Source organism: Phaenicophaeus curvirostris, chromosome Z (assembly GCF_032191515.1).
Source record: "Phaenicophaeus curvirostris isolate KB17595 chromosome Z, BPBGC_Pcur_1.0, whole genome shotgun sequence".
Taxonomy (NCBI): Eukaryota; Metazoa; Chordata; class Aves; order Cuculiformes; family Cuculidae; genus Phaenicophaeus; species Phaenicophaeus curvirostris.
In genome coordinates this window covers 13,174,585-13,196,534 of record NC_091431.1, presented here as the reverse complement: position 1 = coordinate 13,196,534, position 21,950 = coordinate 13,174,585, and the positions used below count along the sequence as shown (strand labels likewise).

At 44.4% G+C, this 21,950-nt stretch overlaps 1 protein-coding gene across 4 annotated transcripts in view; it reads right to left on the bottom strand.

The window, feature by feature from the left end:
* The window catches only part of VCAN (versican), a 112,867-nt gene extending 92,546 nt beyond the window's left edge, over positions 1-20,321 (bottom strand). For 2 of the 4 annotated variants that reach the window (XM_069880331.1, XM_069880334.1), the window contains exons 1-3: positions 20,099-20,321; positions 10,937-11,012; positions 1,949-2,320 (exon numbers count right to left, since the gene is read on the bottom strand). In XM_069880331.1, the coding sequence (XP_069736432.1) occupies positions 1,949-2,320; positions 10,937-11,006 (442 nt within the window). In that variant the 5' untranslated portion in view covers positions 11,007-11,012; positions 20,099-20,321. Of the gene's footprint in view, positions 1-1,948; positions 2,321-10,936; positions 11,013-19,159; positions 19,252-19,320; positions 19,437-20,098 lie in introns of those variants that run through there. The other 2 variants (XM_069880332.1, XM_069880333.1) reach the window with 2 other exon arrangements.
* Positions 20,322-21,950: the final 1,629 nt, after the last annotated feature.

The following is a 21,950-nucleotide window of genomic DNA, read 5'->3' as shown; positions in this document are numbered from 1 at the left end:
ACTCCAGCCGGGAGAATTGACCAAAGCACAGTGTGGAACTGTGCTAGTCATCAGCTCAAATTAGTGCAATTAACGTGGAAAGATCTCCCCACACCACACTAACAACGTGCAGCAAAGAATGCACAAAAAGAGTGTACAGAAGACCTTGTCTCTCCAGTTGTTATCACTTTGGGGTGCAGATTCAAAAAAACAATGTAATGGAAATAATTTAAGTTCGGAAATAACTTTTTAAGTAAAAGCTGAAATCACAGAAAAACCCCATAAAGTTATACTGAAAAGAGGGTAGAAGATTTGAGCAACAATATTCTCATTAAATCTTTATGAGGCTGATAAATGACATTTGTTTACTTAATGTAGAAAACAGATAATGGAGTATATATGTAACAATCTAATAGTGCAATTTTCCATTTGGGTCAAGATCCAGCTTTTTCCTTCCTTGAAATTTTAACATTAAAGCAATTGTGGAAAATAACAATTATGCAAAGAACATGGGGTGTGTGAAATTCCTTTCAATTAAAAAAAAAATTCTGATTATTTCACCTCTTCATGGTGTTTTGCGGGAGCACTAGCTACAAAATCTAAAGCATTGCCATAAATCATCATGTGTTTTATTATACTAAACATCTGCTGCTCCTGGATAAAGATACATAGTCAAGGGAGCACTTCAAAAGGAATAAGGAATGCCAGGTACACTTGTTACTGAAAAATAATGTTCAAACCAGGATTTCTTTTGCTTTTGCCATTAGGATTGAACAGTTTATGAAGTTTACAGACATTAAAGGTTACACAGATTTATTGTATTTCCAAATTAAGACCAGAGTTTCAAAACCTTTCATTGATTCAATGTGAAAAGATTGTTCCAAGTTAGGTTAAGCGTATTAGAAGAACAATGAAATATTAAGCTCAGAAAAAAAAGTCTCAGCTGAAGACATAATTTCCAGCAGCAAGTATTAATAATATTTCTTTTGGGATTCAGATTATTTAAGTAAATACTGAACTTCCAAAAAACACCTAGATGCAAAGAGATGCAAGATAGAGTCCAAACTAAGACTCACGTGAGCTAATACATCCACATAGCACAGTGTTGTTTTAAGTACACAGAGTAATTTAGGTCCAGAATTTGCATTTATGTGGCAGAGAGCCTGGGCTAATATGTCCTGCCTTTCACCACAGTTTGTTAGCTCAGGCTCAGTGCCAAAATGTTGGGGCTACACAGCACCAGCCTCTGGGGCAGTCTCTACACTGTACTTACCGTGCCATATAAGCAGGCTCTTGGGAGCAAAACTCATCTAGAGCAGATGCTCCTTTTACAACTTGCATGCTTTAGGAAGTCCAATCTCTCCTGTCTCTTTACATGTACACTTCTACCCCTCAAAGTTTTGGAGGCTATTTCCTTATAGCGATGGCAAATAAACTCTTAGCCCTGGATTTTTCATGTGGAAGAACATCAACAGCCATCCCCATACTTGTTTTCCTGCAGTTTCTGCCAGATGGATTTCCTCCTACCTATCCAACTTTTATTACTGGGACAACAGAGGCTCTTCCTTTGTGCTTGACATTCCTATCATAGGAAGAGTGGCCACAAGTTTTGTCGGCGCTATGGTTTTGTACAGCAAGGGGCAATAAAGGGCAATCACAGCTCCAGCCTCAAGACAGTTGCTTCTTTTTATCCTATATAAACAATTAAAAAGAAACTGCTTCCATCTTCCAAGTCTCTCTTCTTTTATGGACACTGACATTTTCAGTTAGACATTACTAGTACAATCATATTTCAAAAGATGTGGTTTGAGAAAACTTTAGATGTATCTCCCAAAAAAAAAATTTAAAAGAAGCAGTTGTTAAAAATGGGCAAATTGCCTTTTACTATTTTAAGTACTCCCTTAGTTATAACTTTTATTGTTTCAACTGGAATTATTGTTGACTACAAATGAAACAGATAAATTCTTACCCTCAACAGCCAACGACACAATGCCTTGTGTGTCTTCAACTCCATACATAACATCACAGCGATACACTCCTGCATCACTTGCACGCAGCTTAGAGAAAGTCAGAGAAGCGTCGCCTGTCTCCTCTGAATGGGTCGGAACAGACACTCTGTCTTTGTAGCTTTGACCTATTTTGATGTTGCCATTTTGGGCCACCAGGACTGTGGTTTCTTTTGCATCTTTTCCACTTTTATCCAGTTCAACCTTTGACCATTTGATTCGAAGATACTCAGCTGCATAGCTGGAGGCTATAGTGGGCGTTGTTGAAAAGAAGCAAGGCAGGACTGATGTTCCAGAAAGGGATCCCTTTACCAGGGTTTTTTTTTCTGCTTTAACTAGAAAAAGGGGAGATGGAGAGAGAGAAAAGAGAAATTACATTAGTGGAACAGTGAAATTGGAAACAGATACACTTCATTGTTATTTAACAATACACAAATGTGCAAGACCTGAAATCCATGAACTTCAGCTGCTTTGTAACACAGCAAAAAAGACTTTGTACCAATATCCTAGGCTACTGTTTGGGCAAATTTACTTCACTGCTCTCTGATTTATTTTCTCTATTTATTATAGTCAGCAACTTATTGACCTTCAGAAAATCTTCTGAAATTTCAGATGGCATATGAACTGTAAGAGCTACAGCTTTTTACTTCATAGGAGGAAGACCATTGAGTGAAAGACAGGGAGTTATCTTACATCCATGGCTGGTCAAAAGCATGCATACAGAGAACCTACTAATGCATACACTTTGCCTTACCTCTCAGTATATTGTTCATTTGCTCCTGTTCTAAGAGTAAAACATAACCCATGACTTTGCATACATTACATCACTTACTCCATTATTCTTCCAAGACTCAACTCTTTTTATTGCATACATGATGAAACAAAAGCTTTTCCAAGGAGATTCTCTCAAGTAGTCATTAATTTAAAATTATTCCCTTGTAGCCCCAAGGTCTTTAACACATTGCAGAAACAAACTGTTTCAGGATGTTAAATCAAAGAAGGAAAGTAAAGTGCACAGAAAGTCCCTACTTGGCTCAGACCTGACGTGATAGGACCTTTATCATTTTTTTGACATCTCCAGCTGCAAACACTTCACAGTGAAATGCTTCCATCTGACAATATCCTGAGGGGCAAGTTGACTACTGTTCATTTAACTTGCATACAGCAACTGTCTGAAGAGTGGATTTCTGCTGGATTTATTTTCTATGTGATGTTATTTAAACATACATAATGGCTTAATGAAAATTAAAAACTGATACATAACAGTATCTATCTTACCTCTTTCACTGTCTTTCCCTCTAATATTTTTTTGAAAGGTAGAACACGTTGATCATTAATTTGAAGTCAGCTAAGATTTATAAAATTTAGAAACACAATAACTTCAAATACTAGCCACCAATAGAGTGATAAGTGAAGTGGGAGAAACCAGCTCTGAAAATTATTTGGCTATTTATCTGTCATCAAAAAAAAAAATCACCTTTCCATAAAGAGTAGAAGACTGGCAGAGGACAAGGAAAAATTGCTCATTAGGTTGATTATTTTTAATAGAAATAGATTACTTAAAAAGGGATAAAGTATTAATAGTATTATCTAAGAATGTTTGATACAATCATCATTAGTTTGATGGCCAAGCATTTTAATAATAAAGTACTAACTAAAAAAACAACAGACAAAAAAAGGATGGACTGATCAAGGAAGACACGGAGGTTTGAACGGAATTTGCCAGCTCCTTTCCATCATGCCTTCCTAACTATAAATTACAGGGAACACAAAGCAGATAATACATTCAAGATGACTGTACCAAAATCAGTTACACCAGAGGGAGTACAACAATCCAGTAGTGCCATGCCAAAAGAGCTGCTTTGCCCCTAAAGCTCAGGTGAAAAGTTCACATAGAATACCACTGTTTGTGCACTTTAATCAGCAAGATGCTCATTCTGTGATTCAGGCATGTGGTAAAATTTTTGTTCTTCCCTTTATTCATTAACAGAGACCAGTGATGGTACAACTCACATCTAATAGTCAAACACACTAATAACTTCCTACACTTTGGGCCCAGAACTACCAACAATCTATTTGTAAAACAGGGAGAAAAAAAAATTAAGTCCACTATAAAAACCTGAAGACTGGAGAATTCATAAGACTTAAAGATACACATGTAGGAGTTACTGAAGTCAAAAAAACACCTCAAAAATCTTTGACTATATACATATTTCTTTATAGGGAAAAACAAATCCATTGAGGGTTTTTGTTTTTTATTTTTCCATAAGGAAATAAAAACGTTACTCACTTAGAGTCGATTGATTGCTAAAAACTACAAAGGATTGATTTTATCCTGAAGATATACAGTATGGAAACTGTCTTTTATATCACCTTTAATTTCTTGAAATTCCACTGAGTTACATTGACACAGACATAAAGAAACAGAATGAATACTCAGTCCTATCAGTTGCAATGGAACTACTGCCAAATTGCACAGGTGGGAGATTAAAATCAGTCTGAAAATATTTAGTATTTATTATTATCTCTTGTTATCTACATATATTACAGGAACTTCTTAAATGAAAAATTACCTAGTTATAATTATCATGACTGACAGAATTTTAATAAATTTTAAGAACATTGTTTCTCGTTATGAGTGATCTGGAATATCAGAACTGAACCCTGAGGAAATTTCCTGTCTTTAAAATTTGTGTCTTTACATCAGTGGATGTAAATCCTGGCAAACAACACGTATCATCATGATATGCAGACTAGGTCTATCATAAATTGGGCTACATCCCAGAAGAGGAGACTATGGAGCTACAAACATGCCCGTCTAACTGCAGAAAGCATTACAAAACGTCATATAAAAGTGCTCTTTGTTTTGATGAGAAGAAAGGAAAAGAAGAGGGGGGAAAGAAAGGAGAAGGGAAGACTAACACTGAGCCTAAGTCTTTTCATTAACTACAAATCTTTTAATGAATACAATGGTAAATTAAAATGGCAATTTGTGATCTAAGCAAGCAGAATAAGGGAAGAAGGCATAGAGTGATGAAGAACCAGCTACTTTAAGATTCTGCAAGAAAATCACAGGAAGCCAGGAAAATGTAAAACCCAGCTGCACAACTCAACAAAACATATACAGGCATCACAGGCATGTACACGTTCATTTTATGTCATATATAGAACATAAACATGATCAGATAAGCTGGTATTTAAACTGGCATATTATTATAAATCTCTGAGAGGACATAACACACACTGCAATCAAAGGGATTGCTACTGTAGTCTGGATTATAGGGCCTTCATCAAAGCATACTCACTCATGACATGACACATATTCACTTAAAATGGGTAAAAGAAACTCCAACATTGATCATAATCACAAGGTCCAGCCTATAAACTGCAATATCCTAACACCAGCTAACATAAAGTGAGTAAATGCCACACTGGCACTAGGTGTAAAACTTGCTTGTGAACTTCTGTAGCTAGTCCTTCACAGAGCAAACAGCAAAGATCTCAGAGAGGGGCACTTCCATGACCCCAGGAGCTCACACCATATTTCCTGCTGCCCTCCTGACACACGTTCTGAGAATTTCAGGTCTTAAAGAAGCTGTATAAGACCATCCCAAATTTTCCCTCAGAAGAAATAAACTTACGTTAGTATATAAAATCTAATGAGCTCGACATGCAAACACACTAGGTAAGTTCAAACTTAAGATGTCTAAAAATTCAAAAATGCAGAAATATATTTTAGTTTCAGAGTATTTTTTTAAACAAAAGAAGCAGCTGTACTTGTAAAGATTGCCTGTAATCTTTTAATCCTCAATCTCAAGAATGTTATTATGCAAAATGAACGCAGCACTCCAGATCTTTGCTCTCAAGAGACCTCACCTGGAGTGCTATGTTCAGTTTGGAGTCCTCAGAACAGGAAGGACATGGATCTGTTAGAGCAAGTCCAGAGGAGGCCACAAAGATGATCAAAGGGCTGGAGAACCCCCCGTATAAGAACGGCCTGAGAGAGCTGGGCTTGTTCAGCCTGGAGAAGAAAAATAAGGCTCTAAGGGAGACCTTATAGAAGACTTTTAGTACTTAAAGGAGGGTTACAGGAAAGCTGGACAGGGGATCTTCACCATGAGGGCAGGGACAGGATGAGGGGTAATGGCTTTAAGCCGAATGAGAAGAGATTAAGATTAATATTAGGAAGAAATTTTTTACTTTGTGGGTGGTGAAGCAGTAGAACAGCATGCTCAGGGAAGTCATGGATGCCTCATCCTTGAAGGTGTTCAAGTTGGATGATGCTTTGAGCAACCTGATCCAGTGGAAGGTCTCCCTGCCCATGGCAGGGGTGGGTGGAACTAAATGACCTTTAAGACCCCTTCCAAACAAAACCATTCTATGACTCCATGAAACTGACATTTCTACAAAACAGAAAGATACAAGTTGATCACACAGACTCTGTTAGATCAGTTCATGAAAAACTGGTTTGGGATCTTTGCTTCTTCACCATGGCCACGTTTGAACATACTTAAGTCTCTTCTGTGGCAAAAGTACAACCTCCAACTTCAGAAATTGAACCCACAAAGTTCACAATGTATTTTAGGAACATAAAGATCTTTCTGAATTCCTTCTGAAAGATCTAGGCAAATAAGTACCAGTCACAACATGGTTTATATTTCTGAGAAGCCTTTACAAGGACATTCATCCAGATCTTGCTTTAATACTAAAAATTCTACTCTGGACAACAAGAACCATTTAAGAAGTGATAAAGAGTGGAGGGGCAGGGGGACAACTAAAGGTGCCATCCCATCTTCTAACATTCTAATGATACAATATACTCTTCTCCACTTCCACTTCAGTCCCTGAATTCTGTCAGTACCACCATTTGCCAAAGACAGTGAGTCAGATTACAGACCTGATCTTGTAGAAAAAAAAACTACAAGTGGCTTTCTGTGATGGGGAGAACATATCAGTAGACATGGGAAAAGCAATGGGTGTAATCTATTTAGACTTCTGTAAAGCCTTTGATGGGGTCCCCCGTAACATCCTTCCCTCTAAATTGGAGAGATATGGATTTGATGGGTGGATTGTTTGTGGATAAGGAATAGGTTGGATCATTGCATCTGGAGAGTGGTGACAGATGGCTCAAGGTCCAGATGGAGATCCATGACAAGCAGTGTCCCACAGGCATCCATACTGACATCAGTGCTGTTTGATAGAGACAGAGAGATCAAGTGGACCCTCAGCAAGTCTGCAAATGACACCAAGCAGAGTGGTGCAGTTGTCACACCAGGAGGATGGGGTGTCATGTAGAGCGACCTGGGCAAGCTGGAGAAGTGGGCCTGTGTAAACTTCATGAGGTTCAACAAGGTCAAGTGCAAGGTCCTACATCTTTGAGGTGCTGGTCAATGAGAATGAGCCGGCAATGTGCACTCACAGCCAGATGGCCAACCCTATCCCAGGCTGTACAGAAAGAAGCGTAGCCAGCAGGTTAAGGGAGGCAATTCTCCCACCCTACTCCTCTCTTGTGAGACCCCATCTGGAGTATTGAGTCCGTTTCTGGAATTCCCAACATAAGAATATGGAACGGGTCCAGATGAAGGCCATGAAGATGATCAGAGGACTGGAGCACCTCTGTTATGAGAGCAGCCTAGGAGAGTTGGGGTTGTTCAGCCTGGAGAAAAGAAGGTTCCAGGGTGACCTTATAGAGGCCCTTCGATACCCGAAAGTCACTTACAAGAAAGTCTTCCCGGGGAAGTTGTGGCTGCCCCATTCCTGGAGGTGTTCAAGGCCAGGTTGGATGGGGCCTTGAGCAGCCTGGTCTAGTAGGAGTAATCCCTGCCCATGGCAGGAGGGTTAGAACTAAATGATCTTTAAGGTCCATTCCAACCTAAACCACTCTATGATTCTATGATTCCATTTACCCACATAAAAAGTAATGTCAGTGCAAAGGAAAGCACGATAAAAGCAGCGCCAGAGGAAGAAAAGGGGCAGGACTATCCCACCTAGTGCTACAATGTATGTGTGATTAGACTGACCATGGAACTACGCCCTAATTAAACATGAGAAGGTCTTCTATAGGTCATCACAGAAATACTAAATTTACATTTCTTGCCATATTCCTTTGTCTTACTTATCCTGTCTTCTCACGTGTTCTCCATAGAAAGGTTGATTTTCAGGTAAAAATCTTACCTTTAGACCTCTTGTGTGAGTGATGTACTACCATTTAATCCATTTTGAAGCTGACTAATTATTGCAAGCAGCTCTTCCATTTCATATATCTTAAAACAGCCATTTCTGCCTTAAAGAAAGCTGTAACTTAAAAATCACAAAGTGGTTTGGTTTGGAAAGGACCTTCAATGATCATCTAGTCCAACCCCCCTGCCATGAGCAAAGATAGCAAGGATATCTTCCACCATATCAAGTTGCTGAAAACTACATCCAATCCAACTTTGAAAACTTCCAGGGAGGGAGCATCCACAACTTCTTCATATGTTCCAGTGCCTCACCACCCTTACTGTAAAAAAATTTCTTCCCTATGTCCAATCTAAAGCCAGTCTTTTCCAGTTTAAAAGTGTTACCTCTTGTCCTGCTCTGGTAAAAAGTCTCTCTCTGTCTTTCTTACAAGCCCCCTTTAAGTAGCTTATCAAATAAAAACATCTAAGCTCATTGTGTAGCCTTGCATTATGAGTCCATGACCTCTTCTGACAATTGCTTACTTTGCCTCTCCAAACGCTTCATATGAACAAATTATTATATGTTAGCTGTGAATCCAAGCTCCATATATCGGTCTAGACTTATAGATATTTTACTAAATAAAAAGCTGGAGGATAAAAAAAAAAAAAGCTTGACATTTAATAACCAAATAAGTCTCGTCCCTCTACAAATAAGATAATGGAAACTCTGTCTTAATGGTTTGCTCCCTGCCCAAAGATTTTGAGTCTCTTGTTCCTGAGGACAAGTCTAAATATCCTGGTCTATTGTATGTTTAACAAAGAATGGGAAAAGAATATCAGATTTAAGGAGAAAGTGATGTCAGGTAATAGTAAAGGTTGCTGGCCCCAGCCCATTTGAGGTAAACTCCCCACTTTTTCTTCCAATTGACTCCACTAAACGCAATGGTCTTCTCCCTTATCTTACAGTACTGCCTAAAGACTGCAGCAGCTGGAAAAAAAAAATGAATACACATGATTTTCCCAAAGGCTAAAATCAGTTTGAGGAGTACCTGGACAGAAAAGAGAGAAAACCAAAAATGACCAAGAAAAATCTTGCTTTGAGGCTTGGGAAAGGTATTATCCCAATTTAGTGAGTCTGCAACAGCTGAAGGAACCTTGTCCTTACTAAAAGCTTGACTCAAACTTTCAAATAACCATGGCAATCACACATGAATACATACTTTAGTGGCAGCATGTAATCACCAAGAGAAGTAGTAAAGGCTCCTTCTTTCCACCCAAACCAAAGACCTGCAGCTGCTCTAACACATGCTTGCTCCAGATGCCAGCAGCCAACGGACCTGCCACCAGGTTAGTTCACAGCTGCTCCCCCTCAACAAGGGGCTGGCAGCCAGACTGTGCCCTCCAGAGGCATGTCCCCAACTGCTCCTTGACAGATCACAGAGTAAAGCAGAAACTGGGGCTACTGTCATCCCTTACCACGCTTGCACATGGCACCTTTCACTCTGAACAGAGAGAGTGCAAACTGTGACCTATAGACCCAAAGGCTGTTGTGGCACAACATATGTGAGCATCCTGGGCTGCATCAAAAGAAGGGTGGCCAGCAGGTTGAGGGAAGCAAGCCTCCCCCTCTACTCCTCTCTTGTGAGGCCGCACCTGGAGTATTGCGTCCAGTTCTGGAATCCTCAACATGAGAATATGGAACTGTTGGAACAGGTCCAGATGAGGGCCATGAAGATGATCAGAGGACTGGAGCACCTCTGCTATAAGGACAGCCTGGGAGAGCTGGGGTTGTTCAGCCTGGAGAAAAGAAGGTGCCAGGGTGACCTTATAGCGGCCTTCCAGTACCTGAAGGGCACCTACAGAAAAGCTGGAGGACTTTTAACGAGGGCATGTAGTGATAAGATGAGGGGGAATGGCTATAAATTAGAGTGGGGAAGATTTGGACCAGACATTAGGAAGAAATTCTTCATGAAGAGTGTGGCGAGACAATGGAACAGATTGTCCAGGGAAGGTGTGGATCTTCCCTCTCTGGAAGTGTTCAAGGCCAGGCTGGATGGGGCCTTGAGCAGCCTGGTCTAGTGGGAGGTGTCCCTGTCCATGGCAAGATCCTTAAGGTCCCTTCCAACTCAAACCATTCTATGCATTGGGATCTGACAGGGAGGTATGCCTATCCAGTAATCCTGTAGCCCTTGAACTCCCCCATTTCATTCACCACTTCTGCAGCCTGGCTAGGTCTGCCCCAGCTCCCTGCTCCTGCTCCTCTGCCACCAGCACTGCTCTCTGTTCCCTCTGTGGCACCAGGCTGAAGTTCCCATGGAAGGTGTGTGCCCCCTACTAAAACTAGCTTCCTGCCAGCCCTAAGCTAACCTACTGCTAAAAGATCCTTAGTGGACCATGGCAAATGAAGTTGTGAGACATACCTGGCCAACAGGTCCAACATTTCAGAAGCAGAGCTTACACTAATATGCATTCTGGAATATTCGGAGAAGGAAATCTATTGTTACTTGAATTATAGTAATGGCACTTAAAAGCCTCGGGAGACATCAGACAGGCATGCAAAAATCTTGTTAAAAACATACCCACCAACCAAAAGTTTCCTATATATATCAATAAGGCAAGAAGAAGAACACAGACACAAAGTTAGTTACACAGCACAGCAAAAAGAGTGGCAGAGGCAAGACCAGAAACTGAATCTCCTGATTTTGGATTGTCTCCTGGGTTTTGGGGAATACCCTACCAACCTGTCCACTAAAATAGATTTTAATAAATTATTTCTGTGTATAACAGACTTACCTTTAGGTAGCATATATGTTATAACTAGTGTAGAGTACATCCATAAGATGTTTTTTATACTTAACAACATCTTGACCTACAAATAAAGAACAAAGGAGTAAGTGGTTAGTATTGCATTGTGTCCTTATCAAGTGTTGTAAGTCATTAGATCAATATTTGTCACTGATATTAGAAACAAGCATCTACTGCAAAAAGTCAAACAATTCATGATATATTGTTCTTCTACCATTTTATGCCCTGTTTTAAATGTATTCCCATACAGTAGTAGCAGTATATGAGAATAATCTGATGGCTTTTTCCTACTGTGGTGTTGTCAGTTCAGATCAAGCCTCTGGTTACTTTTATGTCCATAACAAAAACTATCCTGTTAGCAACAGCTAACAACCTGGTTCAAATCAGAAAGAGCTCCCATGACAAACTCTTCATGAATTTTGATCATGACTCAACATCCACACTATGATCCTTCCCATCTGCAAGTAGGTTGCCAGATGACTTCCTGCTTTCAAGATTTCTCCATATAATATTTTATGGTGAAAATTTGTTATTATGACAACACGTCCCTATCGAATACAGATTCACAGTGAGTCAGGTTATTGAGTCCAGCATGATACTCAGACACACCAGTTCCCTCTGGGTTTGCTTCTCACTTTCTTTCCAGGCTCCACCTTCTAAGAGCCGCAAAGTTCTTCTTGTACGTTGTATGTGCCTAACAATACACTGCACCTTTCATAATGGTATATCTTGGTTCTTATTCCAGTTCTTAGTCATACACATCGAACCCGAAAACATCCCCAAAAAATTCAAGAGTACACTAATAAAAGCATTACTAGTCCCATAAATATCAAATACTATAAGGGTTTTATGTCATAAGTAGTGCTTCTTCCATATTGTTACACATATGTAATGTCTAGCCAACATAAGAAATAACTTTCACCAACAGTTTGTCAAACACTGCTGTTGAAAAATTTTTATCACAAAATCCTGAGTTTCCTGATATTACCATCAAAACACACTACTTAGATTTATTACTTGGACAAGTAACCTGAAATGATAGTTTTTTCCTGTCCAAGAGATTACAGTTGAACTCCTTTAAGGAATAGTGCAACGGAGATTTAATCTATATACATCTGGGTTATAAACATGGAACTTGTACTGCACATATGTATTTTACAATTTTTATGTCAGCATTTTAGCTGTTTAGTACTTGCGTATAACACTTTAGGGTTAAAACATTAGCCAATACATTCAAAAACCTCCACAGGCTATCCTGAACGTGATAGCAAGATACACAGAGAAATATCTTCAGAAAACTACTGGTGATGTGTTTGGTCTCAGGAAGGTTTTCGCCACAGCTTACAGCTGCAGCCCAGGATTCATGAGTCTGTGTGAATTGGCATCTATCCCGTTGCGGCTGAACGGTACAGAAAAGATGCAAAACATTTCAAACCAAGCCTTTCCAATGAGGCAATCTCTAACATAACAGCATCAGTCTAAAAATTCCCACCCAAAAGGGCTGAGAACTCAAGAACTTTTCATTCCCTATACATGGATGGCCAGAGCCGGCTGGCTGCACTGGGAAACATATGCTGCAATCTATTCCCAGGGTGTGGAGGAAAGGCTACAGCTGCTTTCCATAGAGAAGACTGCACTCTGCCAAAGACGCCTCATCTCTGCTTCAGCCATTCAATAGAGCTGAGTGGATAATGTGATATCACTTATTTTGCAATATTCATGGAATTTGCACATTTTATGACTGAGTCCCAAACAAGAACCAAGACTTCTTTGACTTCATTCAATCTGAAGACTCTAACACATACCCCCCATACCATATAGCCAGTTTTATCTCTCCCTACACTTACACAAGCCAAGATGTACACGGAGAAAACAAAAATGGCTATTTAATAGCTAACTTCAAAAAGCTATACTGTGCCCTGCTATACTATCTATCCATGCCCTAGTAATTCCCTGTAGAATGTTGTGAGCAAGGAAGTTGCACAAGACAAGAGCTGCACACACTGAAGTCCTTTTAAAGCAACAGACCAGCTCTGAAATAGACAGTTATGTGTTTGCTTAGATAAAGACTGAAGTGATCCTCATTATTACACAAAATATTAAAAAAAAGAGAGGTTATGTTGAACCTACAGATGTTCACAGACAAGAAGACCCTTCAAAAAACCCTTGCGTCCTGAAACTGCTGGAAGCCTCAAGCACCAAAAGCACTACAGACTAGTTCCTTCAGTAACAAAAGCATTCTGAAGTAAGCACAAAAAAAAGACCAACAGACTTTCCACCTGCAAAGGCAGTGAATACTGGACCCGCCTGTAAGACAATGCAAAAGCTCTGGCTCCTGTGAAAGTAGAGTGGCTCCAGATCTTCTTTTGAGATGTTCTGTCCACATGCGTTTCCCATGCGTCACATACTGGCTGTATCAACAGCCAAACAAAAATTTAGAACAAATTGTTTACAAATTTAGCTTTCTATGTTTACCCATATGCTTTATTTCCCTTCTCCCCTAGAAGGCACCCTTGGCTTTTGTGCCCAGAAACAAGGCAGTCAAAAAAAATTCGGCAAAAAAAGCAATAAAGGATTTTCTTTTTCCTGGAAGATGGGTGTGCTGCACCCAAACCACGCTGGTTGCATGTTGCAACCACAACCCATTCCACTGCACTGGCCCTAACCAGGAGTACCAACATGCTCACTACATGCCAATGCGAGGCTCATTGCCCTCAGAAGCTCCCTGAAATACTGGCATGACAAGAGGTTGTGTAGCTGCTTTCACATCTGCTAAGACAACAAATCCTACTGCTACACTCAGAGCAAGATGAGAGCCCTGAATGCGAGCTTCTGCCCTACATTACAAGTCCAGAATACAAGGAAGGACCTCATCTCCCCATTCCTCTGCACATTGTGCACAAGCACTGATCATCGAAAATCATGTTGGCAACTGCATTACAAATGCAGATTGAGGAATCTTATTAGAAAAATCCTCACACCTTCAGCTTCCAGTCACTAAACACAACACATACACCCACAACGAACTGGGCACTGGAACAGGCTGCCCAGGGAGGTGGTTGAGTCACCTTCCCTCGAGGGGTTTAAGGCACGGGTGGATGAGGTGCTACAGGGAATGGTTTAGTGTTTGATAGGAATGGTTGGACTCGATGATCCAGTGGGTCTCTTCCAACCTGGTTATTCTATGATTCTATGAAATATGAAAACAGAAAGACAACTGCGGAAGGATAATTTTCAAGATATCCTGTGACTGCTGAACTCAATCATCTGTACTGAAGAGAGCATTCATGGTTGTGAAGGCTACTAGCCTTCTTGGTAGTACAGGAATTACACATGCTACACCAAGAGCTTGGATAGCAATAAAAATACTGCGCTGCTTAAGCATGGAGCTTAATATGAGGCACTTGTCACTAATCCCTACCCAACTCTTGGAAGATCATCTCTCAACATTTTCTTTTTCTAAATTTCCTCTACCTTGAGACGCAACAAAAAATTGTTGGAGGAAGGGTCCAATTTTCAGCCCTTAGGCTTGTGAGCATGATTCCTATGCAACCCTCCATACATGACAGTGTTCACACTTGGGTCCTTGGTAGGCTCCCATAAACACTCCTGGGTTACTGAGTGCTACTCCACTGCAGCTGCCAAAGTTAAATGAGCAATTACTGCTGCCACCCTCTCCAAACAACAGTGTGCAGATTATAAACAGCACTAGCTTAGCCAGCAGCCCGCAGTGGCCTAGCTTAGGAGAAAGCAGAGCTGTGCAGACCACTACCAGCAATCTTCATCAAGAGTCACGAGCAAGGCAAAGGTTGTGGCTTACACTTAGCAACCCAATTCCTCTTCAGTGCTGCCAATATTTCCAGGCCACCACTATCAGATGTGACTGCTCGTGCCTCCTCCCCTTTTGTTGGCAGCATCTGCAGCTGACTATGCTCACTTGTAGCCTCCTGGGCAAAATCCCTCCTCTAAAACTGGTTTATATTTCCTATCCCGGCACTCTACAGTTTACAAAGGTCTGCTGTCTGGCTGCTGTTCTGCCCCTAAGTCTACTGTAATTAGCCAAACTCTTTCCAACCCCACCTTTTTCCATGAGCTTTCCTCCCCCCAAACCCCTTGGTGTCACTACACCTAGAATAAGAGAAAGCCATAATATTATGGACTCGGTAAAAAAGTAAGGCTTGAGTAAGTGTTTAATTTCCACCTTCTGTTAAAAATGTGACCAAACTGGGGTTGCCTGCTGGCTAGTTTCCAACCGGATGGGTCCATTTTATTAGGAGCTATTAGAGGCAGATCGATCTACAGTAGTAATTTGCACTACATTTCTAAACTAGGTGCAACCCTGAGCACAGCATCTTTTAACTAAAAGATGCCAAGTCCTTGACAAACTGCACATCTTTAAAAACTAGCAGGGGAGAGCAGGAATCCTATTTTTGCAGGCATTGCTATCTTCTCTTACCCCAGCAAAAACATATAAGCGCAATAAGTTCTGATCACATTCCAGCTTATGTTTAGTTTACAGTGTAAGCTTGATCTCACACCAATGCTATTTTAATTTAACCAGATGGGAGAACATCATGTCTGTCTTCCTATTTTACACTCCAGGTTAAGAAAAACAGTGAATTGTTCTAGTGTGGAACAGACTAAAATCTACCATCCAAAACCTATCCCAAATTTCTCTGAAGCTCGGACAATAAGAAATTAGCTCCTGTCATAGGGGTGGCACTGTATTTAAAGTCTGTAGCTTCTCAGGTCACACTGAGATTGGTTCAGCATGTGCTCCACAGCTGTATTGTGAAAGCTGGACACATTCCATAAACACGTAAAAAGCAGCCTCTGCCCATTGACCCTCCCTGCCTGTATAATGGAAGTCAGGTTCACATAAAAAATAAAAGGGGGAAAAAAAAAAAGGAAGGAGGGAACCCTAAAAGTAACTGGTGCTAAATAAGTGAATTGAGGTTGCTGCTCCTGCTAATGAGTAAAACACTAAACTAAACAGCTTTCCAGTGAAACCCTCAAGATAAAAATTACTGATCCCAGATGTAGCACACCTCTTGCTACCCTCCAAGCTCTGCCTGAAACTTTCACAGCTGCTATCCTCTCCCAAATGCACACAGTCTGCACTTTCTTTTGCATTCCTTTGATCCTTTTATGCCATCTGACTGTTAGCTGCTGACACATATCAATCTCACCATAAGTGCTACCTGATTATTAACTTTACCAGTTTCACCACTTCTCAGTCAACGGTGCTACTGCATGGCGAACGTGGCCTGCCTCTGATTAATCAGTGACCTCTGCTTCTCCCGCTATCACTCACTAAGGTCCTCCTAAGGCCTCTGAGAAGGTCCTAGGGGGACCTGCATCATCCCTCCCTCACCATCACCAGCCGCAGGGGGAACTCTTCCCATGCTCAACCAGCAAGCAGCACTGCCTCCAGTCCCAAATGCAGGCAGGGGCGCAGACTGGAAAAGTGACCAGAGCACAGCATGTTCTGGCGCTCCTCTCTCTGGCAGCTGCAGAGGAGCTGCTGCCTGAGGACATCCCTCCCAACCCTATGGTAATTGATGCCAGAAGTGGCTCCGGGCTCTTAGACAGAGTGGAAAATTGCCAGAGGCAGCGCAGCGCATGCAGCAAGGTCCTTGAGCCAAGTGTCTGAGGAGCCACATTGCAGCCCTGTGCTCGTTCTAGCGTCGCCCCGAACACAGGCTCTGCCTGCCTGGTCTCCAGGAGAGCTGTGGACCCCAGCCACCACGGTGAAGGGAGCCCAGAGGCAGGCACGAGGAGCAGCGGTGAGAAGCAGATGTAAAGACACGGGTTACGCAGATGTAAAGCCTCAGGGTGCGACTCCAGCGCTGTGGGGTTCAGCACAAGGCTGGATGAAGGTTTCCTCTGCTCATCTTACGGGCTCATCTGGTGTCGGTGCTTGCCATGGGCGCTCGGGAGGCTGCAAGTGCTTCTCATCTCCCAGCTGAGGGCAGCAACCTCACACCTGGAGCCCGCAGAGTGGAGAGGGTTCAGCCAGAGGTGTGAAACCCACGTGTCCCACCCCAGCGCTGAACACCCTTGGCTCCCACATCATGGCCTTATGAGGAGCGGCTGAGAGAGCTGGGGTTGTTTAGCCTGGAGAAGAGGAGGCTGAGGGGAGACCTCATTGCTCTCCACAACTACCTGAAAGGAGGTTGTAGAGAGGAGGGAGCTGGGCTCTTCTCCCAAGTGACAGGGGACAGGACAAGAGGGAATGGCCTCAAGCTCCGCCAGGGGAGGTTCAGGCTGGACATCAGGAAAAAATTCTTCACTGAAAGGGTCATTGGGCACTGGAACAGGCTGCCCAGGGAGGTGGTTGATTCACCTTCCCTGGAGGGGTTTAAGGGACAGGTGGACCAGGTTTAGTGTTTGATAGGAATGGTTGGACTCGATGATCCAGTGGGTCTCTTCCAACATGGCAATTTTACGATTCTATGGCAAGGTGTGGGTTGGAAGGGACCGTAAAGATCACCCAGTTTCCACCCCCCCTGCAAGCGTGACGAGCAGCCCGAAATGCCGCGGCGATAATTTTTAACAATTACTAGATCACGACGACAATTTTTAACAACTATTTCATTACGACGAAGATTTCCCTCCCCCGCCCCGCCCTGAAGGGGAAGGCGAGCGGAGCCCTCTGGCGGGGAACCGGCGGCTGCTGAAGCGACGATCCCGCCGGTGACCGCCAGGGGGCGCCGCCGCGCCGCCGCCCGTCCCGTTCCTCGAGAGCGGCCGGAGCCCGGCAGGGCCCGAGCCCCCCCCGGCGCGGAGCCCCGGCCGCCCTCGGGCCGCGCCCGCTCCGCCGAGGCTTAACTCGGTCCCTCTGGAAGAGAAACTTCACCCTTTCGCTCACCCTGGTTCAAGGAAAAGGGGAGGGGGGGGGGGGGCGGAAAACAGCACAAAACCAAAAAATACGCCGAAAAAACCCCACCCCAAACCCACCCGGGACAGGCTTCTGCGATGAGTTTCATCACTCTCTCCTTACAACAAAAAAAGAAAAAAGAAACAGGAGAGGGAAGGAAGAGGGGGAAGGGGAGGAAGGAAGAGGGGGAAGGGGAGGAAGGAAGAGGGGGAAGGGGAGGAAGGAAGAGGGGGAAGGGGAGGAAGGAAGAGGGGGAAGGGGAGGAAGGAAGAGGGGGAAGGGGAGGAAGGAAGAGGGGGAAGGGGAGGAAGGAAGAGGGGGAAGGGGAGGAAGGAAGAGGGGGAAGGGGAGGAAGGAAGAGGGGGAAGGGGAGGAAGGAAGAGGGGGAAGGGGAGGAAGGAAGAGGGGGAAGGGGAGGAAGGAAGAGGGGGAAGGGGAGGAAGGAAGAGGGGGAAGGGGAGGAAGGAAGAGGGGGAAGGGGAGGAAGGAAGAGGGGGAAGGGGAGGAAGGAAGAGGGGGAAGGGGAGGAAGGAAGAGGGGGAAGGGGAGGAAGGAAGAGGGGGAAGGGGAGGAAGGAAGAGGGGGAAGGGGAGGAAGGAAGAGGGGGAAGGGGAGGAAGGAAGAGGGGGAAGGGGAGGAAGGAAGAGGGGGAAGGGGAGGAAGGAAGAGGGGGAAGGGGAGGAAGGAAGAGGGGGAAGGGGAGGAAGGAAGAGGGGGAAGGGGAGGAAGGAGAGAGGAACAAAAGGAAAGAAAAGGGGTAGGAAAGAAGGAAAAGAAAGGAAGGAAAAGGAGGAAGGAAGAAGGAAAAGGAAACAAAAGCAAAGAAAAGGGGGAGGAAATAAGGAAAAGAAAGGAAATAAAAGGAGGAGGAAAGAAGGAAAAGAAAGGAAAGAAAATGAGGAGGAAAGAAGGAAACGAAAGGAAACGAGGGGGAAATAAGGAAAGGAAAGGAAAGAAAAGCAGGAGGAAAGAGGGAAAGGAAAGGAAAGGAAAGGAAAGGAAAGGAAAGGAAAGGAAAGGAAAGGAAAGGAAAGGAAAGGAAAGGAAAGGAAAGGAAAGGAAAGGAAAGGAAAGAAAAGCAGGAGGAAAGAGGGAAAAAATAGAAAGAAAGGGGAATAATATAAAAGAAGAAAAGCCACCGGGGCTTAGTCCCGACATCCAGTGCTGGGAGGGAAAGGGGGCGGCCGAGGAGGACGTGACAAGGGGGACAATGAGGCCGGCCCCGGCCCGCCCGCTCCCCGCCGCCCCTTTGTGTGGGATGCTGCCCGGGGTCCGCCTGGAGGGGGCTGCCCGCGGGGTCCCCGGTGCCGCCCTCCCCACCGCGCTCCCACCCGCCTTTCCCGCCGTCGAAACTCCCCTAAATCCTTCCTCGATGCTCTCACTTTTTCTTTGTAAAACAAAGGCGGAATCCCGAGGAGCGGAGAGGGGAGGCAGTGCCTGTTCCCCGAGAAGCCGGCCGAGGGTGTAAAAGGCGGCGTTTTGCTCCACTGACCTTGTGATCCTTCTCCTCCTCACCCACCGCCCCCTTTCCAAGCAATAAAAATGTGGCTAAGAGGACGCCCGCTCTCCGTCTTCTCTGGAGAGATCCTGCCTGAGCATCCCTGCCCTATGAGCAGCTTTCCAGGAACATCATGGGAAGGGAGAAAAAAAAAAATTAAAAAAAAAAAAAAGGGTGGGAGGGTGGAGATGGGGGAGCACGCAAGAGCGGAGAAGACAGCACATGCTTTTCCTGGCGCAAGAAAACCTGGTGGCAGCAGGTCCATTCTTGTCTCCCCTGCCACACGGTCGCTTTGTGTATTTAACACCCGTACGAAATAGCTCCCTCCTTTCTCCCTCCCGAGCCCCACTGCACACCCAGGTGCAGCTCTACCTTCCCATCCATTCAAACAACCGAAGACATGTCAGGGCTCCCACCCCAAAGTCTTTTATTTCATAGTTTTCTTTGTTCTCCTCTTTCCATCGGGGGATTTTTGCGGATCCCCGAGCATCCCTTCCCCTCTCCTCCTGCTTGTAGTTGAACTTACCCCAGGTTGTTTAAATTCACCAGTCATCACTATTCTCTCCCACTTAGGGTTTTGCAGTTCAACTCTTTGTCCTTACAGGTAACAGCAGTAAAAGAATCGTTCTAAATCTTACACTAGATATTTGGTGGCAATTATGCGTAGGGAAAAAAAAAATAAAGAAAAGAAAAAAAACACAAACACAACAACAACAAAAAAAAAACACAAAGAAACGAGGCGCACAAAAAAAAAAAAAAAAGTTGTAGTTACCTTAAAAGGTAGAGTATTGCCGAGATTGCAAAAAAATCACAGCGTGGTGGCTAGGCTAGTCCAGAGATCCCAGTGGCCGCATGAAAGAGTAAATCCCCTTGTTAGTGCTGGAAGGAGACTGCGGTTCCAGGGTCTCCCCTTCTCCAAGAAGTTCGGTCTCCGCTCCCTCCCGCCCGCGAGCACCTGACTCGGAGCAGCGGAGCCTGAACGGAGTTGTGGGCAAGAGGAGCTCGCCTGCAAGTTCAAATGCGAGGCTCAGCCACCCATCACTATTATATCGTTGCACCGTCAGCGCTGCAGAGGAGGGGCTGGCTCGGGGAGAGGAGGGTTCACAGGCTCTGCAACAGCCTCCTCGCAATTTGCGAGGATCCCGCGGCTGCCCGGGCGCGGGGAGGGAGCCTCCAGCGCCTGCCCCCGGGATAGTCGTGCGCCGGGACCCCCGCTCCCACCGCCCCCTCGGGGGACCCCAGCCCCGAGCGCTCCGGGGAGCGCAGCCCGAGCCCCGAGACGGGTCCCGCCGCTCGCCCGGCACCGGCCCTCCGGAGAGGGGCAGGCGGCTGCGGAAAGGGGCATTGTTCCCCAATTAAGCAATTAATGGGGAAGAGAATGGAGAGACCTCCTCCGCCCTGGCTCCCGAAGCCGCTTGAAATGGGGAAAGAAACTGGGACCGAAATCCCTTTTTTTTTCCTTTTTGCCTCCCCAATCTCAGAGGAGGTTGCAGTGAAAGAATATATTGGTGCTTGTTCCAAACTTCTCCTGCCGGTGCCAATTCACAGGCAGCCTCGCATCGTCGGCCTCCCGAGCCAAGCTTCTCCACCCTAGTTTTATGCATCTGCAGCCACTTTTCCTTTTCTCTTCCCCCCCACCCCCCCTTCTTTTTTTTTTAAGTGAGACTGCATTTGCCGTCCAAACCTCTCAGAGATGAAGTCATAAGCAGAACTCTAAACCACCCTTTTACGAGGGCCTTTCACCAATTAATAAAAGGTCTGCTCTGCTCCTCAGGCAGCTCCTTTCCCCAAATGTATGCATCCCGGTTTGTGACGGACACTTAAGGTGCCTTTTATCAGGCACAAAATGATGGCAAGAACAGTGCACCTGGCATGCACCCTCTCAGAGGAGCATGTGCCGCAATCCCACCTCCTCCAGCAAGGTGTAAATCCACAGCCAGAAAATAAAAGCCTGGAGAAATACATGTGTCGGATCGCACCTCTCTGGGCACGTTTTTGGCAAACCCAGGTACTATTGCTAGAAAAAAAGACAGAAGTTTTCCTTCAGTGCCTCTTGCTGTTATTGTTCCAGCTACTCTGTCCCCAGAGTTATGCTGACAGCCAGTTTGAACCAAGCCCAAAGCCCTCATTTCCAAAGACAGTCTTTGGTGCCATATTGGAGGAGTGGGAGGTGGAAAACATGACAGCCAAGGGGAGACGGAGACCTGGCAGCTTAACCCAGCTCAGGTTTGCATGAGCCTGAGTGTGAACAGAGCTGGGCCGCTGGATGAACTCCTTATCTCACCTTAGCAAAGCTTGTTGGTCTTTTCTCCTTGAATAGGGTAAACCCACGACTGCTTACTTGCCAGCAACAGTGATGAGGAGAGGCAGATCCCCTGCTCCCCTGTGACTGCGACAACATCTTTCCTACTGCTGCTGCCTCCCTGGTACCTGTCCCACCAGCTTGTCTGATGTGGTTCTGTCCCTGCACAGCACACATGCCTCCCAGGCTGCTCCCTGTCTCCACAGATTGGACCTGCTCCACGTCGGCTTGCAGCATCTCACTTCTTAAAGCTGGTACAGGGGGAATGGTTGACAAAAATGTGACTCTGTGCTTTGAACAAACACTATAAATATTTTCAGGC